Genomic DNA, 21492 nt, shown 5'->3' with positions numbered 1-21492 from the left:
GTAGTTGTTCTGGTGAGTATATTCAGCCATGCAGTCTTTTTGCTGTAAACACTGCCTGTTCAGAGAAAAGGTAGTGTTTACATTGCTGCCTAGTGACACCATCAGTGGCAGTTGACCGACACTCAGCGTCTCCACGCTGTGCATGGAGATGCTGAACATTCCTCATAGAGATATACTGATTCAGTGCATTGTTGGGAAGAAATGCTGATTGGCCAGGATGGTGTTTGGCTCCGCCTCCCCACATCCTTGGCTGAGATCATCATAGGAAAGCATTGGATTGACTGAGATTGTCAATTCTGAGATCGTTTTGAAATTATTCTGTGATCATATTTAATCCTTCATAATTAATATGATTTGTATGCTCAAGCACCGTAACAGTATAGTTTTATATTTATTTCCTCAGCAGGCCCATTACTATGTATTCAAGGTTGAATATGGCACCTCTCAACACAAAATTGTGCTTTCTTTTTGTAGACACTTGGAAGCAGTAAAACATTGGGAAGAAGCTATACACTTAACTCCAGAAGATGCAACCTTATATGAAATGAAATCTCAGGTAAGATTTTCTTCAATTTTCAACTGTTTTACCTATTTTAATGCAACTCATGACGTTACTACTTTCTAAATCATTCCATACTCTTATGATTTTTGCTGATTTGTAAGGGGGGAACAGTATAAAAAGCAAGTTTTCAGCATTATATCTGTGGCTATTTGGGCAGATGATGTTAAGGATGAGTATGTTCTGATTTGATATTAAAGAAGTTTGTGGAATCTATAACAATAGGACATTAGAAAAAGTATTTAATTTCTATATTTTATGGGATCATTTCAGAATCCTTAAAATAATGTTTCAAGTCTCCGGCCAATAGTGTTTTGTTTTTTTGTGTTCATGCATTGGTTGCCCTTCTTATGGTGCCAGCATGCCCCATATGCCATCCTCCATTTTTGTGTTCGCCATTGGCTTGACGCATTGATATTCCACATTAGCAATATCAGAGTCATTCATGTTTGGAAGGCTCATCTCATTGGTGGTTGTAATTAGGGCTCATTTACAACACAAGTAGCCTTAAAATATACTTCATACGGGAGCGGAGCTTGGCTTCCAAGCAGACCAGCCGTGCCTGCCAAGAGCTCCTGCGTCTGGGGCCAAGATTCTGGGTTTATTGCCCAACCACTCAGTATTGGCTGCAAATAGCATTTTTCCTGACCAGGGGACATCACTACACTCGGGGATACCAAAGTCGAGGTTCCCCCTGCATAGTTGTCCAAATCGTGGCCTGCGGCATACACGCTTGGGAGCCAAGGAGATGCGGACGCTGGCTGGCAGAGGTAAACCTGCATATTGCTACCCTCCCCCCTTTGGACCGTTGGGTGTTATCCCTGTCCCCACTGACCAGATCCACATACCTTTACCGACTTCCTGCATCAGATAATACACGCAACAGACTCTTCCAAGATGGCGGATGCGCTCAGGTCCTCAGAGTATCAGCTTCCATAGCTCGTGCATGCTCAACCTAGGGCAAGTGAACAGATGGCAAAGCACCTCGATGACCTCTTTGACCGCTTCTGGGCACGAGTGGAGGCTCATGTTATGTCAGCACCAGCTGAGAGCCGTGAGGGAGAATGGAGAGAGGAGCTGATGGGCGTTTGTGGCCCCTCAACAAGCACCTGTGTACCCCAAGAAAAGCCTACCTGGGCTGAAACCCACCAGGGTTAGCATCCCAAAGCATTGACCGCAGAGGTGTAAGATCCAACGCCGCAGTCGGCGACATACTATCCGGAGTGTCTGCTGTTTCTCGACCGGGAAGGAATTGGACTCTACCGCGAGCTCCCGAGCCTGAAGTTCTAGGATGCAGCCTGGAGCTGGGGGGAGCCCGCACTTCACCCCTGCCTCACAGCGCCCATCGACTACAGCCATGTGTTTTCAGAGTCTGGGGGTTGGCTGATGCTGAATCTCTCATCCAGGACTCATTGCATTCCTGACAGCTGCAGGCATTCACAATGTCCCCGTTTTTCAACCTGTGCAGTAATCTTGCTTTTTGCATTGCTTTACATTTTGCAGTACAGTTCCAATAAGTTATGTATTGGGGGCTATCTTCACACGCAAAACTAGTTGAATGGTGGGCATTCTTAATTTGCTTATTTATAGCCACAGTGCCTACCTTGTATCCCCCACTCTTGAATAAGATTTATCTGGGGAAGTGTTGAACAGCGAAGGGGAACCGAGCTTCAATGGTAATCCTAACTCATATGTCTAACTAGCTATATAGCATCTTTCCACGCGAGTTACCTTCTTACGTTAGCCTGTTATGCACCAAACTCCTTTACTTAGAACATGCGTTGGCTCATAAACGTGTTTGATATAAAATGCTAGTTCAGATCTACAATCCATGACATTCAGGCCTAGCATAAAGTATGTAGCAAGCCTACTATTTGCAAGTTTATTTTCAGTTTAATTTTCTTTTATTTATTTTCAAACGTGCGATACTCCTTACATGTTGATAATCACTGACATGTTACTGTTTAACTATAAGCCAAATAATGCACGTGAAAACTCTTCTTGCCTTAAACCAACCTGTCTCTGCATATTGATCAAGAAAAAAAAAAAAGTGTGCTGTTACATGGACTGCCATACTAATGTTTATCATTTCCGTTATCACTAGGCTTGCTAAAGCTGTTGTGGCAAGGCAAGCTTGTACTATTAATCTGCGCACATCAAAATAAAGAATTTAAATAAATATATATATATATGTATACACTTCATACATGCGAACCAGAAATAGAAAATAATTTCACTGGCAATGCGTGTTATATCTTGCTATTTTCGGTTTCCTTTCACTAAGTTAATTACGTGGTGAACATATCCAGTTACATGCTGGGGTCTCATTTGCCCAGGCATGCATTTTAAAAATGTTTAAAGGAACACTATAGCATTAGGAATGCAAACCTGTGTTCCTAACGCTATAGCGTTCTCCTTCTTATTTAGATTCAGGCCTTGTCCTGCTAAATATAAATAATAATTGGGGGGAAAAAGTTTTACCTACCTTTTTTTCCAGCATTGAGATGAAGTCTCTTCAGCCATTCAATATGCCTTCCGTAACATTATGCTGATGCTTCTAGGTGTCCAATACAGTGCTCCTCGTAGTGGAGCATTGAGGTCAAAAAGCACATGCATGGTAGCACGGCACCCCTGTTGTTGGTTAGGTGTGAGAAGCAAGTTTGTCTCTGTTCTTTTAGTAGAAGTGGCTGTCAGGAGAACAGTCAGGAGAACTAGAGGCCAATTTTAACCTGCAATGTAAGCATAGCTGTATCTACTTACTGGTAATGCTTTATATTGCAGGGTTAAAACTAAAAAACTATTGCTCCCAGACTACTTCATTGGGTGCATTTAGTGGTCCTTATAGACTTCTCACTGTTTGCAGCTGTAATTAATTAGTTACACCATAAATCTGTACTTATATTGGAGAGTTAAATTCCACTCTAAACCCCCCAGATGCTTAAAATCTGCCTTGAATACATATATGGATTTATATTGCGTTGCATCTCTATTTAAATAGAAATGCAACGTAATATAAATCCATAAACAAAGAGGTGAACCTCACCACTACAGGTACCATGGGACATTTTTGCAACTTAAAACCCAACAATAAAGAAGCTTGGGAGTCACTTAGATGTGCTTCTTGGGTGAACGGAGCTAAACTCCTTCCCATACAGAAAACAATAGAAGATGGGACGATACAACTGAATTTTGTTTTGTTACACTGCAGTGTAGTATTTGAGCATGGTAGGTTTAAGCCATACCAGATAATTGGAGACTGTCACTGAAACATGTTTACATTTTAACTTTGAGATGTAGCTACTGTTATACAGATGCCTTTTAACTGTGAGGTACACCAGGCTCAAGCTCACACTGACTCATTCTAAATCATGCTCCAGGCACAGAATTGACTGTGATGCATGATTCTAGCTAGACTGCATGTCCAAATAATTAAGGAAATATTGTCCACTTCTCTCCAGCTAGAGCTCTTGGCGTGATTGGAAATGACACTTCAAGAAGCCTTGGCGTATGTTACCATAGGGAATCAGACATGGAATAAATCAGTCTTTGCTTGCTAGCCCTAGTGCCAGCTTGTATTCGCAAAAAGTTTATACTATCAAGAGATAACAAAATCGCGATATTTTCCAGATTATTTGTGGAAACAATGAAATGTAATGCATGATTAATGTTATTTAGATAGATTGTTAATCTATTTTAGGCATGCAACAGAGTTATATTTAGCACAGAGGGGATCACACCACCAGTCTCCGCAGCTCATTGGTCTCATGCGTGCACTGACCTCACCTCTATTTTTATATTTTTCATTGCTTTCCTTTCTGTACTTCGAACGTCTGTGCCTAACATTATCTGGAAATAATTCTAAGTTCTCTCAATTATTTCTCTCCCTACAAAACATTTAAGATGGCAATCTTTGTTTGATTTAATTATTGTATTTGTTGGATTAAATTAATATAATTGTATTTATGTATCAAAGAGGGTTCAATCAGCAGCACCACAAATATTTAAGTGCATATCTAGGATGTAAATATGTTCAACTCACTAAGACTCTGGAAAAGTGATACCTGGCGTTGATATCTCAGGTTTTCGTGTACCATATTCCCATGATAATTTTCCAGCCTAAAAGTAATTATAGACAATTATTATTTATGTAGTTCTCAAAGCGTTGGAGAGCTGGGGTAGATTATGTATATTCATATGTATGTAGGTGTAGAACTAACCGGGAACTGTACTATAGGACAATACCATAACTCATCGGTTCTGGAGTCATCATAATAGTTTACAAGACCAAAAACCATACGTTTTATCATTATCTCCAGTACCCAAGATGATATTAATTTCCCTTAATGCCCATAGATCCAGTTCTGCCATGCCCTCACTAGAACTCTGTCCGCTGTCTTGTTTGATTTGCCGGCTTGGAAACACATCTGCAAGCAGTGCAAACCTCTCTGTGACGCCGACATGCTGACTTCATTGCCAGTGTCTGAACAGAGTGACATCAGTCACTCCATTCCTATACTCCATTGCCAGCACTTGCAGTGTTGGCTACGGAGTTACCATTGCACCCACTGTACATGCTCTGTGATTGCTATGCTTGGCGAGCAGAACCACCATTTGCGGGAAGTTTCTTCTGCTCTCCCATGTATGGCAATTCTTCAGCACAGGATTTATTTATTTTTTAAATTCTTTATTTTTGTTGTGCATGAAAAAAACAAGCAAGCAATAGTCGCCACAAAAGCGATGATACAGATAATAGTATACGTTCAGCAGGCTCCTCGCATATTACATCATAGTAAGGGTACATTGTTGTGGCTTGATCAAGGTGCACATTTTAACTTATTAACCTCAATTTCTAAAGTACTTTTTGAGGATCTCTGCTAAAATTGCAGTGTCATATTGATCTAAGACGTTAGTCATCATATTAGCATATATCAGCGTTACACGTAATCTCGTTGGGGTTATGTAATTGATATTACATGTACGTTTGCAAATATCTCAAATTGTGCCCTGTATGAGAGGGCCTGAGAAGAAAGCAAATAAAGAAAGGAGTGGTGAAGAAACAGCGTGGGTGGACAGGGGGAAAGGATGGAGGGGGTGCGGGGAGCCAGTGGAGGAGCGAGCGGCGGGCCAGTATCTGTCAGGGTAGGGGCAGGGGGGGCATCTGTCACCCGGGTTGTCTTGTAATTTTCATAGAATAGTCGAAACTCCTGCCACCCCTCTACTGTTAAGTGCCCAGAGGACTACCATCCCATGGTTCCCACAGTTTTTGGAAAGCCTTAGTGGTGCCCCTCACTCTATCTGTCAGGTTATCCATCAGATGAATCTCTTTAATTCTATTTATCACTCTTGCTATGTCAGGTACCAAAAGAGTAATCAGTAATATCTGAGTCAACAATTAAGAAAATGCAGTAAAATACCCACAAACAGACATACGTGTCTTTAATCTTAGGGCAGCATGGGACATCCGTGCACCTGTCTGCCTGCAGATAAAAGGTAGGCATCACAGCAGCTTCTGTTTGCAGTTTCCTGTCTTACTTCAGCACTCTCTTTGTAGTGATATGTGGCAAAGGAACTGGGAGACAGAATTGTGCACACCTGGGAGATGGAGGAATTAAAATAATTGCTATTGCAACTCCTAATGTCGAGCAAACTGGCACATGTATGTCCTGCCACTGCCACTTGGATCAGGGGTCCCCACACTGCATGGTTCAATCAAACCATGTTTTGCAGAATACAATTCACAGGTGACCCACCAGTCTGAACTACAAGTTATGAAAAATGACCTACCCACTGAAATCATATACCAACACAAAATCTAACTGGAGTTTTTTATTTTATGTCTTTGTTTAGCACACACACACACACACACATTATATATATAATGTCCTTGTGAGTGGAGCAATGTAAAGTGTGTAGAAGTTTGCACCATCTTGATAAAACGCTTGTAAGTTCCTTTTTTTTTTTTTTTTTTTTTTTTAAATGGAGAATTGTAAAATCATGTACTCTTGTTTGTCCACCAGAGCCAGGCATATTTTCCGATTGTTATTGTGTGGTCTCTTGTTTCACATATGTTTTCTGTTAGGCTGTTTAGCAATTTCATATTTGTTTACATATTTTGTGAAAAACACTTTTATAATTTTGTATATTTAATATATCTGAATTTTGCATAATTGATTCGGATTTTGTTTTTTTTTCATTTGACTTGTGTCCCTCTGCTTATATAACCTAATGCAATGAGTGGATATCTCCATATCATATTTCTGCAATTAGCCCCACCGTATAGGTAAGTGAAGGTATTTAATACTGACGGTGGTGCTGGTATATTCTGATTCTATGTAAAATCTTGTAAAAATCCAAGGATATGTCAAGAATACATAAAACTTTTCTTTTTATCACATATAAGACCTTTTGCTGCAGAGTCCCTCTTAGAACCCAGATCTGCCATTGCTAGCTTTCACAGCCTGGAATTTGAACACATGGTCATATGTTCTAAGGGTCTCTCTAACAAGGTGTTCAAGACTCTACTCCATTTTGGGAAGCCAGTTACTAAGAAATGGCATATTTTCCTGCCGTAGTGTGTGATTTACGGAAATAGCTCTGGGCTTGTTCAGGCTTCCACGTCCGTGTTCTGGAATTTCACCAGGGTTGTAGTAGTTTAATTAATCAAGGTTCATTTTGTCTCTGTTCAGGAACACTACCGGTAAAAGGAGTACATGCAGTGTATCTGATTTTTGTTTTTCTCAGTGTGCTACATCAAGCCAATGTGATTTTAATTAACCATTACCGATGGTTTTCAAGCAGCTAGTATGTGAAAGTGTTACATTAATGCGTTCTAAGATGCTTTATAGGACCTCTGTGTTTCAGGTCAATGCAACAAAACCTTATCATTATGGCTAATGAAAGTAGACTAAATTGTATAATGACATTGATAAAAACGATCGTTAACATTGTAAAGCTAGCCTGACTTGAACTATAATTCACTTCAGGGAACGTGACTATATTCCGTCACAGTCCAGATGAGCAGCAGATTGAGCTTTCCCATTAGATTTAATCCCGCTATTTGTGTACACTAAGTGTAAATGTAAACACTTCCTGGAATACATTAATGACAGTAGCTACTCAGAGAGGAAGCATAGTTTTCCCAAGACACCGCTTCCTGAAGTATTTTCATATGTACACATTCAAGGTAACGTAATTTTGTTTGATTGATATACTTTTCATATATTACTCACTTTTATATACAGTTGTGCTTAAATGTTTGCATACCCTGGCAGAAATTGTGACATTTTGGCATTGATTTTGAAAATATGACTGATCATGCAAAAAAAAAAAAAAAAGTATTTTATTGAAGGATAGTGATTATATGAAGCCATTTATTATTACATAGTTGTCTGGCTCCTTTTTAACTCAGACAAATAACAAATAAGGTAAGTAAACCTCTACCACTTAGTGCCTACAGAGATGGCACTACCGGTATAGGTAAACCTACCCAGTACCTAATGGAGGCTCCAAGGGTCTCCAGGGGCCTAACCCCAAATTGTATATATAAAAAAAAAGATGAAACATGCAGAGAAAAGCAGCTGCAAAGAGCAGGTGTATCTAACTGTATGAATCTGGAACAAAATAAAGTAGTCTCACAAAAAAGTATAAATAAATAAAGTTATTATAAGAAAATATGTGAATCCCCTTGTGATAATACAGCGAAAAAATAGATAGACTGATTATATCCCGTATCCCTAGTATGTAATATGAGTATATATACACCAAATAGAACACCAAGAAATGAGCTTTAATAAATTCTGCTCTAATGTGTTCTCTAAAATATAAAGTAACTCAAACTGACAAGGGAGAGGATAAAGAGATATAATTACAAAGTTACCACTAAGAAAATCCTCTAAACAAAAATATAGGATACCTAAGGAGGGAGATCCCAAATCAAGATATATAGTATGGACTAATGTGTAAGAGCACTGAAACGCGCGTCAGGCGTTTTCACTGTCCCTTTTTACGGACATCACTGGTTTGCCCACATTTGTCACTATATGGCACTGTAAGGATTCGTTGGCACTTATTGTATGTCTAAATAGATAGACTTATTCATACATTTCTTGCTTTACCATTTTTTGAGCCTGAGAAGTACATGTAAGCAGGGATACTGTATACTTTGTTGCCATTTTGACTGTTACACAGTCTGTGAAGCAACTTTCTGCTATTTTCCTCCTACATATTTACCTTTACCTCTTTTGCTCTGTCCAATAGATATGCCGTGGGCATCCTAAGCTCCACGATATCTATATCCTCTCTACATTTTGGATACTGTCACATTAGTCCATACTATATATCTTGATTTGGGATCTCCCTCCTTAGGTATCCTATATTTTTGTTTAGAGGATTTTCTTAGTGGTAACTTTGTAATTATATCTCTTTATCCTCTCCCTTGTCAGTTTGAGTTACTTTATATTTTAGAGAACACATTAGAGCAGAATTTATTAAAGCTCATTTCTTGGTGTTCTATTTGGTGTATATATACTCATATTACATACTAGGGATACGGGATATAATCTGTCTATCTATTTTTTCACTGTATTATCACAAGGGGATTCACATATTTTCTTATAATTATAACTTTATTTATTTATACTTTTTTGTGAGACTACTTTATTTTGTTCCAGATTCATACAGTTAGATACACCTGCTCTTTGCAGCTGCTTTTCTCTGTATGTTTCATCCTTTTTTCCTTTTTAACTCATAATGATAAAATGGCTTTTTAAATTGCAATTAGAGTCTGTGTATAAATAGTCTATAAGTTTGTTAGCTCTCACATGGATGCACTGAGCAGGCTAGATACTGAGCCATGGGGAGCAAAAAAGAACTGTGAAAAGACCTGCATAACAAGGCAATGGAACTTTTATAAACATGGAAAAGGTTATAAAAAGATACTCAAAGCCTTGAAAATGCCAGTCAGTACTGTTCAATCACTTATTAAGAAGTGGAAAATTCGGGGATCTCTTGATACCAAGCCATGGTCAGGTAGATGAAGAAAGATTTCAGCCACGACTGCCGGATGAATTGTTTGGGATACAAAGAAAAACCCACAAGTAACCTCAGGTGAAATATAGGCTTCTCTGGAAAAAGACGATGTAGCTGTTTCAAGGAGCATAATTCGACGATACTTGAACAAAAATTAGCTGCATGGTTGAGTTGCCAGAAAGAAGCCTTTACTGCGCCAATGCCAGAAAAAAGCCAGGTTACAATATGCTTGGAAACTCCTTGACATGCATCACAGCTTTTGGCACACTGTAATTTGGATTGAAAAGGCAAAAATAGAGCTTTCTGGTCACAACCATATTTGCTATGTTTGGAGAGGGGTCAATAAGGCCTATAGTGAAAAGAATACCATCCGCACTGTGAAGCAGTGAGGGTGTGTGAGCTCTAAAGACACGGGGAACCTTGTTAAAATTGATGGCCAGATGAATGCAGCATGTTATCAGAAAATACTGGCAGACAATTTGCATTCTTGTGCACGAAGGCTGCGCATGGGATGCTTTTGGATTTTCCAGCATTACAATGACCCTAAGCACAAGGCCAAGTTGACCCTTCAGTGGTTACAGCAGAAAAAGGTGAAGGTTCTGGAGTGGCCATCACAGTCTCCTGATCTTAATATCATTGAGCCACTCTAGGGAGATCTCAAACATGCGGTTCATGCAACACGACCAAAGACTTTGCATGACCAGGAGGCATTTTGCCAAGACGAATAAGCAGCTATACTACCTGCAAGAATTAGGGGCCTCATAAACAACTATTACGAAAGGCTGCACACTGTCATTGATGCTAAAGGGAACAATACACAGTATTAAGTACTAAGGGTATGCAGACTTTTGAACAGGGGTAATTTATTTTTATCCTTGGTTTGTTGCCATGTTTTGTTTTATGATTGTGCAATTCTGTTATAACATACATTTGAATATGCATCCCATGAGAAATAAATGAAATGTGTTTTCCCTGCTCACTCATGTTTTCTTTAAAAATGGTACATCTGTGATTCCGATATAGCAGTCATTTTATTATCACTTTTTAAATACACTTTTTTCACATCGTATTTAAGTTGCACAAGCACCTTTTATGTCTAGCATGTGCTATCTTCTTTTCAATAAAGCTTATTACCCTAAATTCAATTATATCTCGAGGTATTCCTTGTGGCGTTGGCTTTTCTTCCTATTTTTAGGCGCAAACAATCCTTATTAGTCTTTATACTTTCAGTCTAATTTTAGGATCACAGATAACTCTGTTGTCCTCATTCCGCCACTCTTAAGCCTTCCCTCTAATTATAGCATTAAAAAGATACTATATGCACCAGAATCAGTTCACCTTCATCAATTAAGTGGTTTTGGTCTAAAAACCCTGTCCCTTTTGTCTGGCAATGTAAAACATTTCTGATAAATTGTAGTATCAACACCACATCTCTACTAGCCCGTCAGACTGACTAGGCATCCTTCCTCTCATTGTATGAAGACTTTTGATTTCCGAAGGTTTTCACATTTGGTGTCATGATGGCGCTGAGTGTTTCTGATGCTTCACATGTAGAAGTAATGGCATGGCCTGGTTGCACTGTCATTGTTTTCTTTAAACAATGGCTGATTCCTGCCCTCATATGGATCCTCAAAATCATAATCGTTTGATACCATAATCTTCTACTGACTTACCCCTACGTTACGGTTTATTTTTTAGTTGCTATGTTTTGTTCTTTTATATTTTACTTGTAAACATTTTAATGCCTTTACTGTATCTACTCTTCATGTCAATTTTTAATCTTACAATTATTAACACAACATTTTCTGTTTATACACTTTATTTTATTTAAATAAATAACTTTAATAAAGCAATAACACCAAACCATAATATATTCTTTTTTATATAGTATTCCTGTCCAGTGATAGGCATACTTGACATACTTAGGGCTGTCAGCTTCACCAAACCCATCACAACCGTGACCTTTTTTACACTTTCCTTTCTAGGGTCTCATCCTGTCTCTCCCAACACTTCTTCAGTGTATCCTTTTCTGATAAAACCTCCTGTCCTGTTGGAGCCCATCTAGGTTCCATCCATGGCTGTCTTCTGATTTCTCTCTATACTGCCTCTCTTGGCAAACCCATGTTCTTCTGCTTTGCAGTACCATTCGTTGATGTCTGATTGGATAACCAATCACTCTTGTGGCTGTTCCACACGAAGAATGGTAGGACTTGCAATAGCTGCAGATTCTAGATCGATGATTACATTTACTCCTAAAGAAAACAGACCCCAGATCTGCAAAGCGGTGGACTTGCTAACCACACATATCTATTTTTACACCACCTTGCAGGCCATTTAACCTATACCGACTTTTTACTTGCTGCATTTACCACCAAGCATACATATTGAAACACAATGGGAATTATCCTCTCCTGGCTCACCATTATGAGGATAGGAGACTGAATTAATGTAGCTACTGCAACTCCCACTGACTGGAAGACTATATGCTACCACACAAGGCAGTGGCAGTCAAATGATGAGTTACATTTAGTTTATTTGTGTATAAATAATAGCAACATTGACCAACTGTAATGATTAAAGATATCAGTAGGTGGCAGTACTAGTTACTACAAAGGGAATAAATGAGCCGTATGAGCAAACAGACCCATTGTTTACTATTGTTATGATAACTTACATCCTATTCATTGGTATTACGCACTATCTATAATGACACAGGAGGGTCTATTTAGTTGCTCACCCACAGTGGCTGACACACTTGGCTTTGTATATAGAAAGTAGTGCTGTAGTGTGTCAAGTTGGGCACAAAAAGTGAAGTTAAAAGCATTCCTCTAATAATATTCTGGAACAATTACGCTCGTGTAAAGATGGAAACCAAATGTGTAACTTGAGATGTTGAAGCTGCTTAAAAAGATGTACTTAACGGACACGCACAGCAAATAGCAATAGAACTGGCTAATACAGAAAATGACATCTAATTTGACTTCCAGTAAGCAGAGCAGTCCTATCCCGGAAAATCAGTAAATTGAGCGGTGACAATTGTTTGTACTCTTTGTTATTTGAAAAGAATAAGTTGCTGTTATTTTACAAACTCCAAAATATTAAAATGGCCCCCCAGGGAACTCTATAAACCGCACTACTAGAAATTTGTGGTGAGATCTGATGTGGTAAAGGAGCAGAAACTCTACTTTTGGCTGGCTTGCATTGAAAAAAATAATAATTTAAGGGAAAATGTTATGAGACGTAAGAAAAGAAATATGTGGCTTTTATGAGTCAAAGCATATTGGCAGACCGTATTCCTAATATGAAAAAAAAAAATAATCCGCGCTTGGAAATGATTGCAATATTTTTGTTTTCAATGAGACACTTAATATCAGTTTTCAACTTTATCTAATTTTCTAGGCTGTTATCTTGAATCTCCATAGAGATAATGTGGAAGTACTAAGTCAAGTTCATCCGTTATTTAAACTACACACAGGCACTTTTTTTAAGCACATCTATACAAAAAAATAGAACTTTGATAAATAAAGACACCAAGACAGCAGAAGGGAAACTACTCAAAGGTCTGGCGTTTATTCACTCAAAAGTGAGTTGTGGGGATTTAGAATTTGTTTTATAATTTTTTTTTTAAAGGGAATCTATTGTCCCAAAAAAAACAATAGATTTTTCAGGACGCTAAGTTCTCTTCTGTTGCTGTGATCTCTGTCCACCCCGCTTTGGTGTTTTAAAAGTTTAGACTCTGTCTTCTTCTAGAAGGCAGTATTTTTTTGGAATCAGGAAATAAGAACAATGTTTCGGCTCCTAGATGAGCTTTTATCAAGTCTAAGTTAAAGGATCACTATAGTGTCAGGAAAACAAACTTGTTTTCCTGACACTATAGCATCCTTGGGGGACCCTCACCCTCAGGGTCCCCCTCCCGTGGCGCTGAAGGGGTTAAAACCCCTTCAGCAGTTTACCTTAATCCAGCGCCGAGCTACCTTGGCGCTGGTGACCTCTCCTCCCCGCCATCAGCTCCCGAGTGGAGCAGAAGGCGCATGCGCGGCAAGAGCCGCGCGCGCATTTAAACAGTCCATAGGAAAGCATTTTTCAATGCTTTCCTATGGACATTCTGCACGTTGGATGATAATTTCTCATCCAAAATCGCAGAAGCGCCTCTAGCAGCTTGTCAGGAAGACAGTCACTAGAGGTTGGATTAACCCTGCTATGTAAACACTTTTTCAGTTCCAGTGCATGAGATCATGACGCCTTGTGCGTGACATCATACGCTGGCGTCGCCAATCTTGCCATGCGGATGTGCTGAGGCCTGCCCTCCTTGCTGATTGTGAGTTTACAAATTAATTTTATACAATGTGCTTATCTAATATTTAATTTGTGTTGATTGGATTGGGGTGAGCATATATATATATATATATATATATATATATATATATATATAGTTGCACGAAAAAGTATGTGAACCCATTGGAATTATATGGATTTCTGCACAAATTGGTCATAAAATGTGATCTGATCATCATCTAAGTCACAACAATAGACAATCACAGTCTGCTTAAACTAATAACACACAAAGAAGGAAATGTTGCCATGTTTTTATTGAACACGCCATGTAAACATTCACAGTGCAGGTGGAAAAAGTATGTGAACCCCTAGACTAATGACATCTCCAAGAGCTAATTGGAGTGAGATGTCAGCCAACTAGAGTCCTATCAATGAGATGAGATTGGAGGTGTTGGTTATAGCTGCCCTGCCCTATAAAAAACACACACCAGTTCTGGATTTTCTTTTCACAAGAAGCATTGCCTGATGTGAATGATGCCTCGCACAAAAGAGCTCTCAGAAGACCTACGATTAAGAATTGTTGACTTGCATAAAGTTGGAAAGGGTTATAAAAGTATCTCCAAAAGCCTTGCTGTGTATCAGTCCACGGTAAGACAAATTGTCTATAAATGGAGAAAGTTCAGCACTGCTGCTACTCTCCCTAGGAGTGGCTGTCCTGTAAAGATGACTGCAAGAGCACAGCACAGACTGCTCAATGAGGTGAAGAAGAATCCTAGAGTGTCAGCTAAAGACTTACAAAAGTCACTGGCAAATGCTAGATGAAACCAAAGTTGAGTTGTTTGGAAGAAACACATAACACTATGTGTGGCGAAAAAGAGGCACAGCACACCAACATCAAAACCTCATCCCAATTGTGAAGTATGGTGGTGGGGGTATCATGGTTTGGGGCTGCTTTGCTGCGCCAGGGCCTGGACGGATTGCCATCATCGAAGGAAAAATGAATTCCCAAGTTTATCAAGACATTTTGCAGGAGAACTTAAGGCCATCTGTCTACCAGCTGAAGCTCAACAGAAGATGGGTGTTGCAACAGGACAATGACCCAAAGCATAGAAGTAAATCAACAACAGAATGGCTTAAAGTTAAACAGAAGAAAATACGCCTTCTGAAGTGGCCCAGTCAGAGTCCTGACCTCAACCCGATTGAGATGCTGTGGCATGACCTCAAGAAAGCGATTCACACCAGACATCCCAAGAATATTGCTGAACTGAAACAGTTCTGTAAAGAGGAATGGTCAAGAATTACTCCTGACCGTTGTGTACGTCTGATCTGCAACTACAGGAAAAATTTGGTTGAAGTTATTGCTGCCAAAGGAGGTTCAACCAGTTATTAAATCCAAGGGTTCACATACTTTTTCCACCTGCACTGTGAATGTTTACATGGTGTGTTCAATAAAAACATGGCATCATTTCATTATTTGTGTGTTATTAGTTTAAGCAGACTGTGATTGTCTATTGTTGTGATTTAGATGATGATCAGATCACATTTTATGACCAATTTGTGCAGAAATCCATATCATTCCAAAGTGTTCACATTATTTTTCTTGCAACTGTATATATAGGGTATTACACATGTTAACTTAGACTTGACAAAGGCTCACGTAGGAGCTAAAATGTTGTTCTTATTTTCTGATTCCAAATCAAGACTACCCTCTAGCATAACTTACCCTGGACATTCTGTACTCCAATCCAATGCTTCTCATATGGAATGAGGTATGCATGCATAGCAAAATTCAGCACGTCTCCATTCAAATGCTGCTTTTTTGATTAAATAACGGAGTTCGACTCCATTCTGGAGGTGGAATCGTCTCTAGTGGCTGTCAGGAAGATAGCCACTAGAGGTGTATTTAACCCTGCAATGTAATCATTGCTGTTCTTTACACCAACGCCAGTGATTTACATTGAAGAGTTAAAACAGCAGACAAATACACCCAGATGGCTTCGTTGAGAAGAAATGGTCTTTTAACTGCTGTTTTGACTTACATTTTTTGTACTGTGCTCACCACAGTTCAATGTTTAATGATTAAATAACTTTGTGTTGTTTTTTTTTTTTTTTTTCCCCAAAGACAGTGAGTATATAAAGTGGTTTAACGAACAGACGCACATAACGTTTTCATTTCCTCTCTTTATTTGGATACCTGCTCATTTATGTAAACTGCGAATCACGTGCAAACTCCGTATATAAATCATGCAGACATAACCAGGAAGTTTACTTGCTCTTTATGAAAGAGGAAGATACATGACTTTCAGTGGTATGGTTGCTGATGTCGAGTGCCTGCGTTCAGCAACCCAGAAACAGAAATATTTCTGCTATTTGCAAGCAGTTCAACCCCTAGAGTTTACAGAGACTGGCACGATAAATACATGACACACAGAAAGAGTCCGTTTAGCTGGCGAAAATAACTTATTAAAAGGAAATTTGAGAGAATACTGCCACTCCGAGTAGTCCATTGTAGCCCAGTGTGTTATTACAGTGCTCTTTGCCAATCACTGATAGTAATGGAATTTACATTTCAGTTTAATTATCGATTACTGAAGAGCGGACCCGTTTATGAATGTCAGAGGGAGCCCCAGAAATTTTAAAATCACTTCCAAAAGGTTGGAAGAAGTATAAAAAATCAGCGCCTATAGACTCATAATCACTACTATAAGCTGTACTATAAACCCTTTAAATAAAGAAAAGTCAGAGGAGTATGGCTAGATTTGAACTTCAAGTCCACAATTAACCATTTTTTGTAACAGTGGTGTGCAGTATCGGCATAATTTTAAATAAAACAAGCTTACAGGGCACTCTAAGCACCATAAACAATATACCTTAATTGCAGTGGTTATAGTGTTAAGAAACTGCAGTGCTGCCTCCATGTCAGTGTCTATTTTCAAATAGTTTGAATTTAGGGTTCCCTAGGTGCCTGTAGCCTGTTCCATTGATTGCCAGGTTCCTAATATGGAAGTTTCACAAGAGCAATCTGGGTTCTACTTCTTTAAGGGACACTATAGGAACCAAATTAACGTTGGCTTAATGAAATTGTTTTGGTGTATATATCATGTCCCTGCAGTCTCACTGCTGCTTTCACTGCCATCACTGCTCATTTCACTGCCATTTATTTATTCTCCTTAGTCACACCTCCCACTTCCTGTAGAGAGAGATCTGATGTTTAAAATTCCTTTATTGCACATTCTGTTTAATTTAGAATATGTGTGGCATGTTTTTTCCCCAACTGTCCGTCAAACAGACACTCGATGCCAAGGAATTGAGAAACAGGGAGAGCAGTAGAGACCGATTTTCTCCATTCATAGCAATCACAGCACATTTACTCTGGTTGCTTCGGTAATTCCCTAGTTTGCGTTGGCTTGAGAGTATAGGAATGGAATGACACGAGGAGGAGCGCAGGAGGTCCAGAGGAGTTGGAGGTTGCAGAAGTGTAACACTAACCTCAATAAGGAGATAACAGCGGGGCAGCGGAAAGCCAGGTAAGTGGTGACCGTTTCCCTTAAATCGAGACAAATGTTGTAAACTAATGCACAGAAAATCAAAATACTTGGAGTAATAAATTAGTCTCTAGAGTGCTATCACAATTGTGGAAAATCGGGCTATTTTGTTTAAAGCATTAATGTTTAATCATAAAATATTTAAATACTGTAAACACATTAAAAGTACACTAATCATTTTCCATATTCTTGCCATCTCCATGGTTTTAAATATGGACCTAACATGTTCTTATCTCAGTTTCCCTTGCTGGCAACATCCCCAGTTGGTTGTTTAGAATGTACAGACACGATGGAGGAATGGCATATAGTGCATCAACATCACTTCCAATCAGTCATCAACTTCAGGTTATCAGCTAGACCTTTGGGCACATTCTTTAGGAAACTTAACTGGTAAATGGATATAAGTACAGCACGTCTTAATAGTGTGTGCTTCATTGATAAGCATGTCTAATGTCACTCAGTGCACATTATTAATGTACAATGGTAACCTGGTACCTGATACATTATTAGGGGAAAATATGGCCCTTACATGCCTCGTAATTATTCACAAGTGTTGCATGATTGAGTTTAAACATGCGCGCTCAACCGTTATTGTGTCCCAGTTATTTCAATAACATGAGATCTAATAAAATTAGAGATTAGAGAGCTAATGTTTACCCTTCCTTTATTGCAAATTATATTTAATTTAGAATTTCCTAAATCCTGCATTGTTAATAGCTTGCTAGACCCTGCAGGAGCCTCGTGTGTGATTAATATTCAAGTTACAGAGCATGAGATAAAAACTTCTGAAGTAAGTTAACATCTTATTAAAAATGAAACCATTTGTTTTATGCAGCCTGTGTCAGTCACAGGCAGGGGAGGCGTGGCTAGGGCTGCATGGACAGAAATAAAGTCATTTAACTCCAATGAGACTGCAGGGGCGCGATCTACACACAAAAACAGCTACATTCAGCTAAAGTTGTTTTTAGTGACTTTTAAGCAACAAATTCAGATTGGAAAGATCTCCATTTCTAACTTGGATCACTTTACTGATTACTTTCAGTGGGATAGGGCCATCAGAAACACAACTGACTCAAATACCTTGCACACTTTGGTATCTCATAGGGTTATTTACTAAAATGAGATTGCAAAGTGAAATATAAATTTAAGGCCAGAGTAGCCGAAGTGACAGCATAACTGACTTAGATCATTTCTCCAGTTTAAATTTGGCTATTTGGCCTCTAATTTCACTTGGAATCCTGTGTTTTTGTTAATCATATTCTGATGTTATGCTATAGAAATTTGTCAAAACGGCTTCATATCTGTTTTTGACAAAACATTTTGGGTTTAAAATAGTGTGGTCTTGTCAATAAACATAGCCATTCTGGAGATGTTTTCATCATAAAGGGGTGGGTCTTACACTCTGCACACTGGGTGGAGGGACTTCTCTCCAAACAACAGGCTCAAGAGATATGAATTATATGGCTGCACTGACAGAATATACAGGAGACAATGTCCACGTCACAACCATATTGTTAAAACATGGTCACTTTGTAGCACTGTTAAAAGTGCAGTACATTGGGTCACAGTACAGGCTGAAATCAAGAGAACAGGTACACATCATAGAGTTATTCACAAAAGTGAAAAGAAATTACTCTAGGCACTACAGCATTGGACAGCTATTCAGGTGTTCACTTACTGTATATATTTTAATTTCAGACAGCTGGGACATACAGGCTATCATGATGTATTTTCTTAAATGATCTCTTCTGTGGTAAGAATTAACACGATATAGGTCAGTTTCAATTGTGTAATATCCAGAGAAGTGACATTTCCTCTGTAATATGTGTATGTAAAGACTATGACATGTGACGTTTATGTCTGAAAACAGCTTTGCGTTTTATACATAAAGGAGGGTAGCAGACTACAAAAAAAAAAAACTAATGACAAGGACATATGATTGTCTGATGGTTTCTAACAAAATACATTTGGAATTCAAATTATGGTCAATGACAATAAAATGTAAAGATTTTCACCATGTCTACTGCACTGTAAATATGCTTGTTCCAAGACTTCCACATGTACCTATAAATTACACGAAATGTTTATCTACCTGTCTATCTATCTATTTTTTTTTTTTAAGTTACCAAAAAGTAGAGTACAAGCATACTGTTAGGAGCCAGTGTGGGGCAACTCCCATTGATGCCCATAAAACTGACATAGCTATTTTTACGAGATTTATGGTGTGTGTGCTTTGATTTTGAGGAAAAGCAGATATGTTTCATTGAAGCATCAGCTGACGTACTAAGAGCATGTGAGAGAGACTCTTGGGGTAGCAGTAGGGAAGTTGATGCCAAATGACAGCTGCATTGTTATACCAAGGGAGTGTACAGAGCACGCCAGTCTGATGTGAGGACTATATGGGAATGAGATTGTAAACACGGAAACATGAATTCATGGAAGAGCAACCTTATATGTAAATGCAGGATTGACTGATCTACGTTATAATACAACAAAGTCAAAGGAACACAGATATTGAAAGGAATATCCTTCAGATTGAACCTGAGAAAAAGATTGTATTGTGAGTTTCATGTTAACATGTAATGTTTCATAGAAATTCAAATATTTTTATTTTCTTAGTAACAGTAAAAATAAAAATTCCTAAGTTATTGACATAAGAATAAAACAGATGAAAAGTGGTCAATGAGCATGTCCCCTAGTACTAAGATTCTCGAAATCCAAAGAGGAAGGGAAGATCTCCTCTCTATACCTCTTCTGTACGTATACGTAATCTAAATTTATATTCTTCACTTTTTATTTCTATGGAATTATACCTACTGCTCCTCATTTCATGCTATGTCAGTCTCCATGTAAACAGACGCCTGCTACTGTGTCCACCTATTTTATTGGAGCCATGCAGTAGCCCACAGTATTGAGGATACAGACTTATTTGTTGTGCCATCTTTCCATCCACATGTGAACACCTCTAGACAACACCTTTCTGCCACTCATGGATGCCGTCATTTACTGGGGCTATTTATATCCTCTGCATCATAAATGTTTGGTGATTCTTTTGGTATTGACCCTACTTCTTTTAATGTAGACACAATGTCTGTGTTTTTGACCTCGCTAGTTTATCCCAGTTATCTCTATTCTCTACCCTAGATTATTGAGAGACAGATGATGGTCCAGGCACTCAAGTTTCAGAAAATAAGCAGGGTTATTGGTACAGGGCATAGCAACTTTTTGATCTTAAAAGGTGTTTGCCAAGCGGGCTTGACAAAGAGCTTTTGAGGTTGCGATGTTTCTGTACACTCTCTCAATAACCCTGCTTATTTTCTGAAACGTGAGTGCCTCTACCATCATCTGTCTCTCAACTTTTGTTTGAAGTCTGGCCTGTCTCAAGTCCAGTTTAGCACTCTGGTTCTCTGGGGAGTGTGTGGTCCCTAAGTTTCATCTACTCTAGATCATTGGCCTTACTTATATTTACTTTTTTTCATATTTTTATATATGTTTAGTCCAGCTGCCTTTAGGTCTTGTAAGATGTCTGCTATTATTTTCTCCTACCCTTACCCTTGGTAGAAAATGATCCTATAATAAAGATTTGATGAGTCTTTACATTATGCTCATCTTATTTTCTTTGTTACATACTACTTGCTTGATTTGTTTTGAAAAATAAAGCACTGAAAAAAGAAGGGGAATAAAAGAAGGAAAGACCCCACATATGTATTTGGTTTGAGATTCCGACCCCTTCTATCTGGTTTTATTTTCTTTTTCCCCTCAACACAAAACATTTTCTAATAGTGATCAACTGGCAATTACTATCATGTAATATATATATTTTTTTGTGTAGGAAAGATACAATAAATCGCAATAACAATCTGTTCAGGACAGGTGGCAGAAACTACAAAACTATCTTCTTATCTCTGCCAATATGTATAGGCTTTCCTGGAAACTATGACTACAGAAATGTAAGTAAATAGGGGAGAGAAGCATGTGTAAACTGCTATCAGTTGAACGTGTCTGTACAGTTCTTCAGTTCTTGCTCCACCCTTAACGGAGTAGTGAAACTATTTTTGATTTCCTCCTGTGAGGCAGTTCGGATGA

The 21492-nt window shown here is 38.6% G+C and overlaps 1 protein-coding gene across 1 annotated transcript in view; it reads left to right on the top strand.

Annotated features, from left to right (window-relative positions):
- Nucleotides 1-21492, top strand: part of TTC33 (tetratricopeptide repeat domain 33) — a 335723-nt gene that overhangs the window by 179274 nt on the left and 134957 nt on the right. The window contains exon 3 of the mRNA XM_063456860.1: nucleotides 475-556. Coding sequence (XP_063312930.1) covers nucleotides 475-556 — 82 coding nt within the window. The remainder of the gene's footprint in view (nucleotides 1-474; nucleotides 557-21492) is intronic.

The sequence above is a fragment of the Pelobates fuscus genome, chromosome 5 (genome assembly GCF_036172605.1).
Source record: "Pelobates fuscus isolate aPelFus1 chromosome 5, aPelFus1.pri, whole genome shotgun sequence".
Lineage (NCBI taxonomy): Eukaryota > Metazoa > Chordata > Amphibia > Anura > Pelobatidae > Pelobates > Pelobates fuscus.
This window is presented reverse-complemented; position numbering and strand designations above follow the sequence as displayed.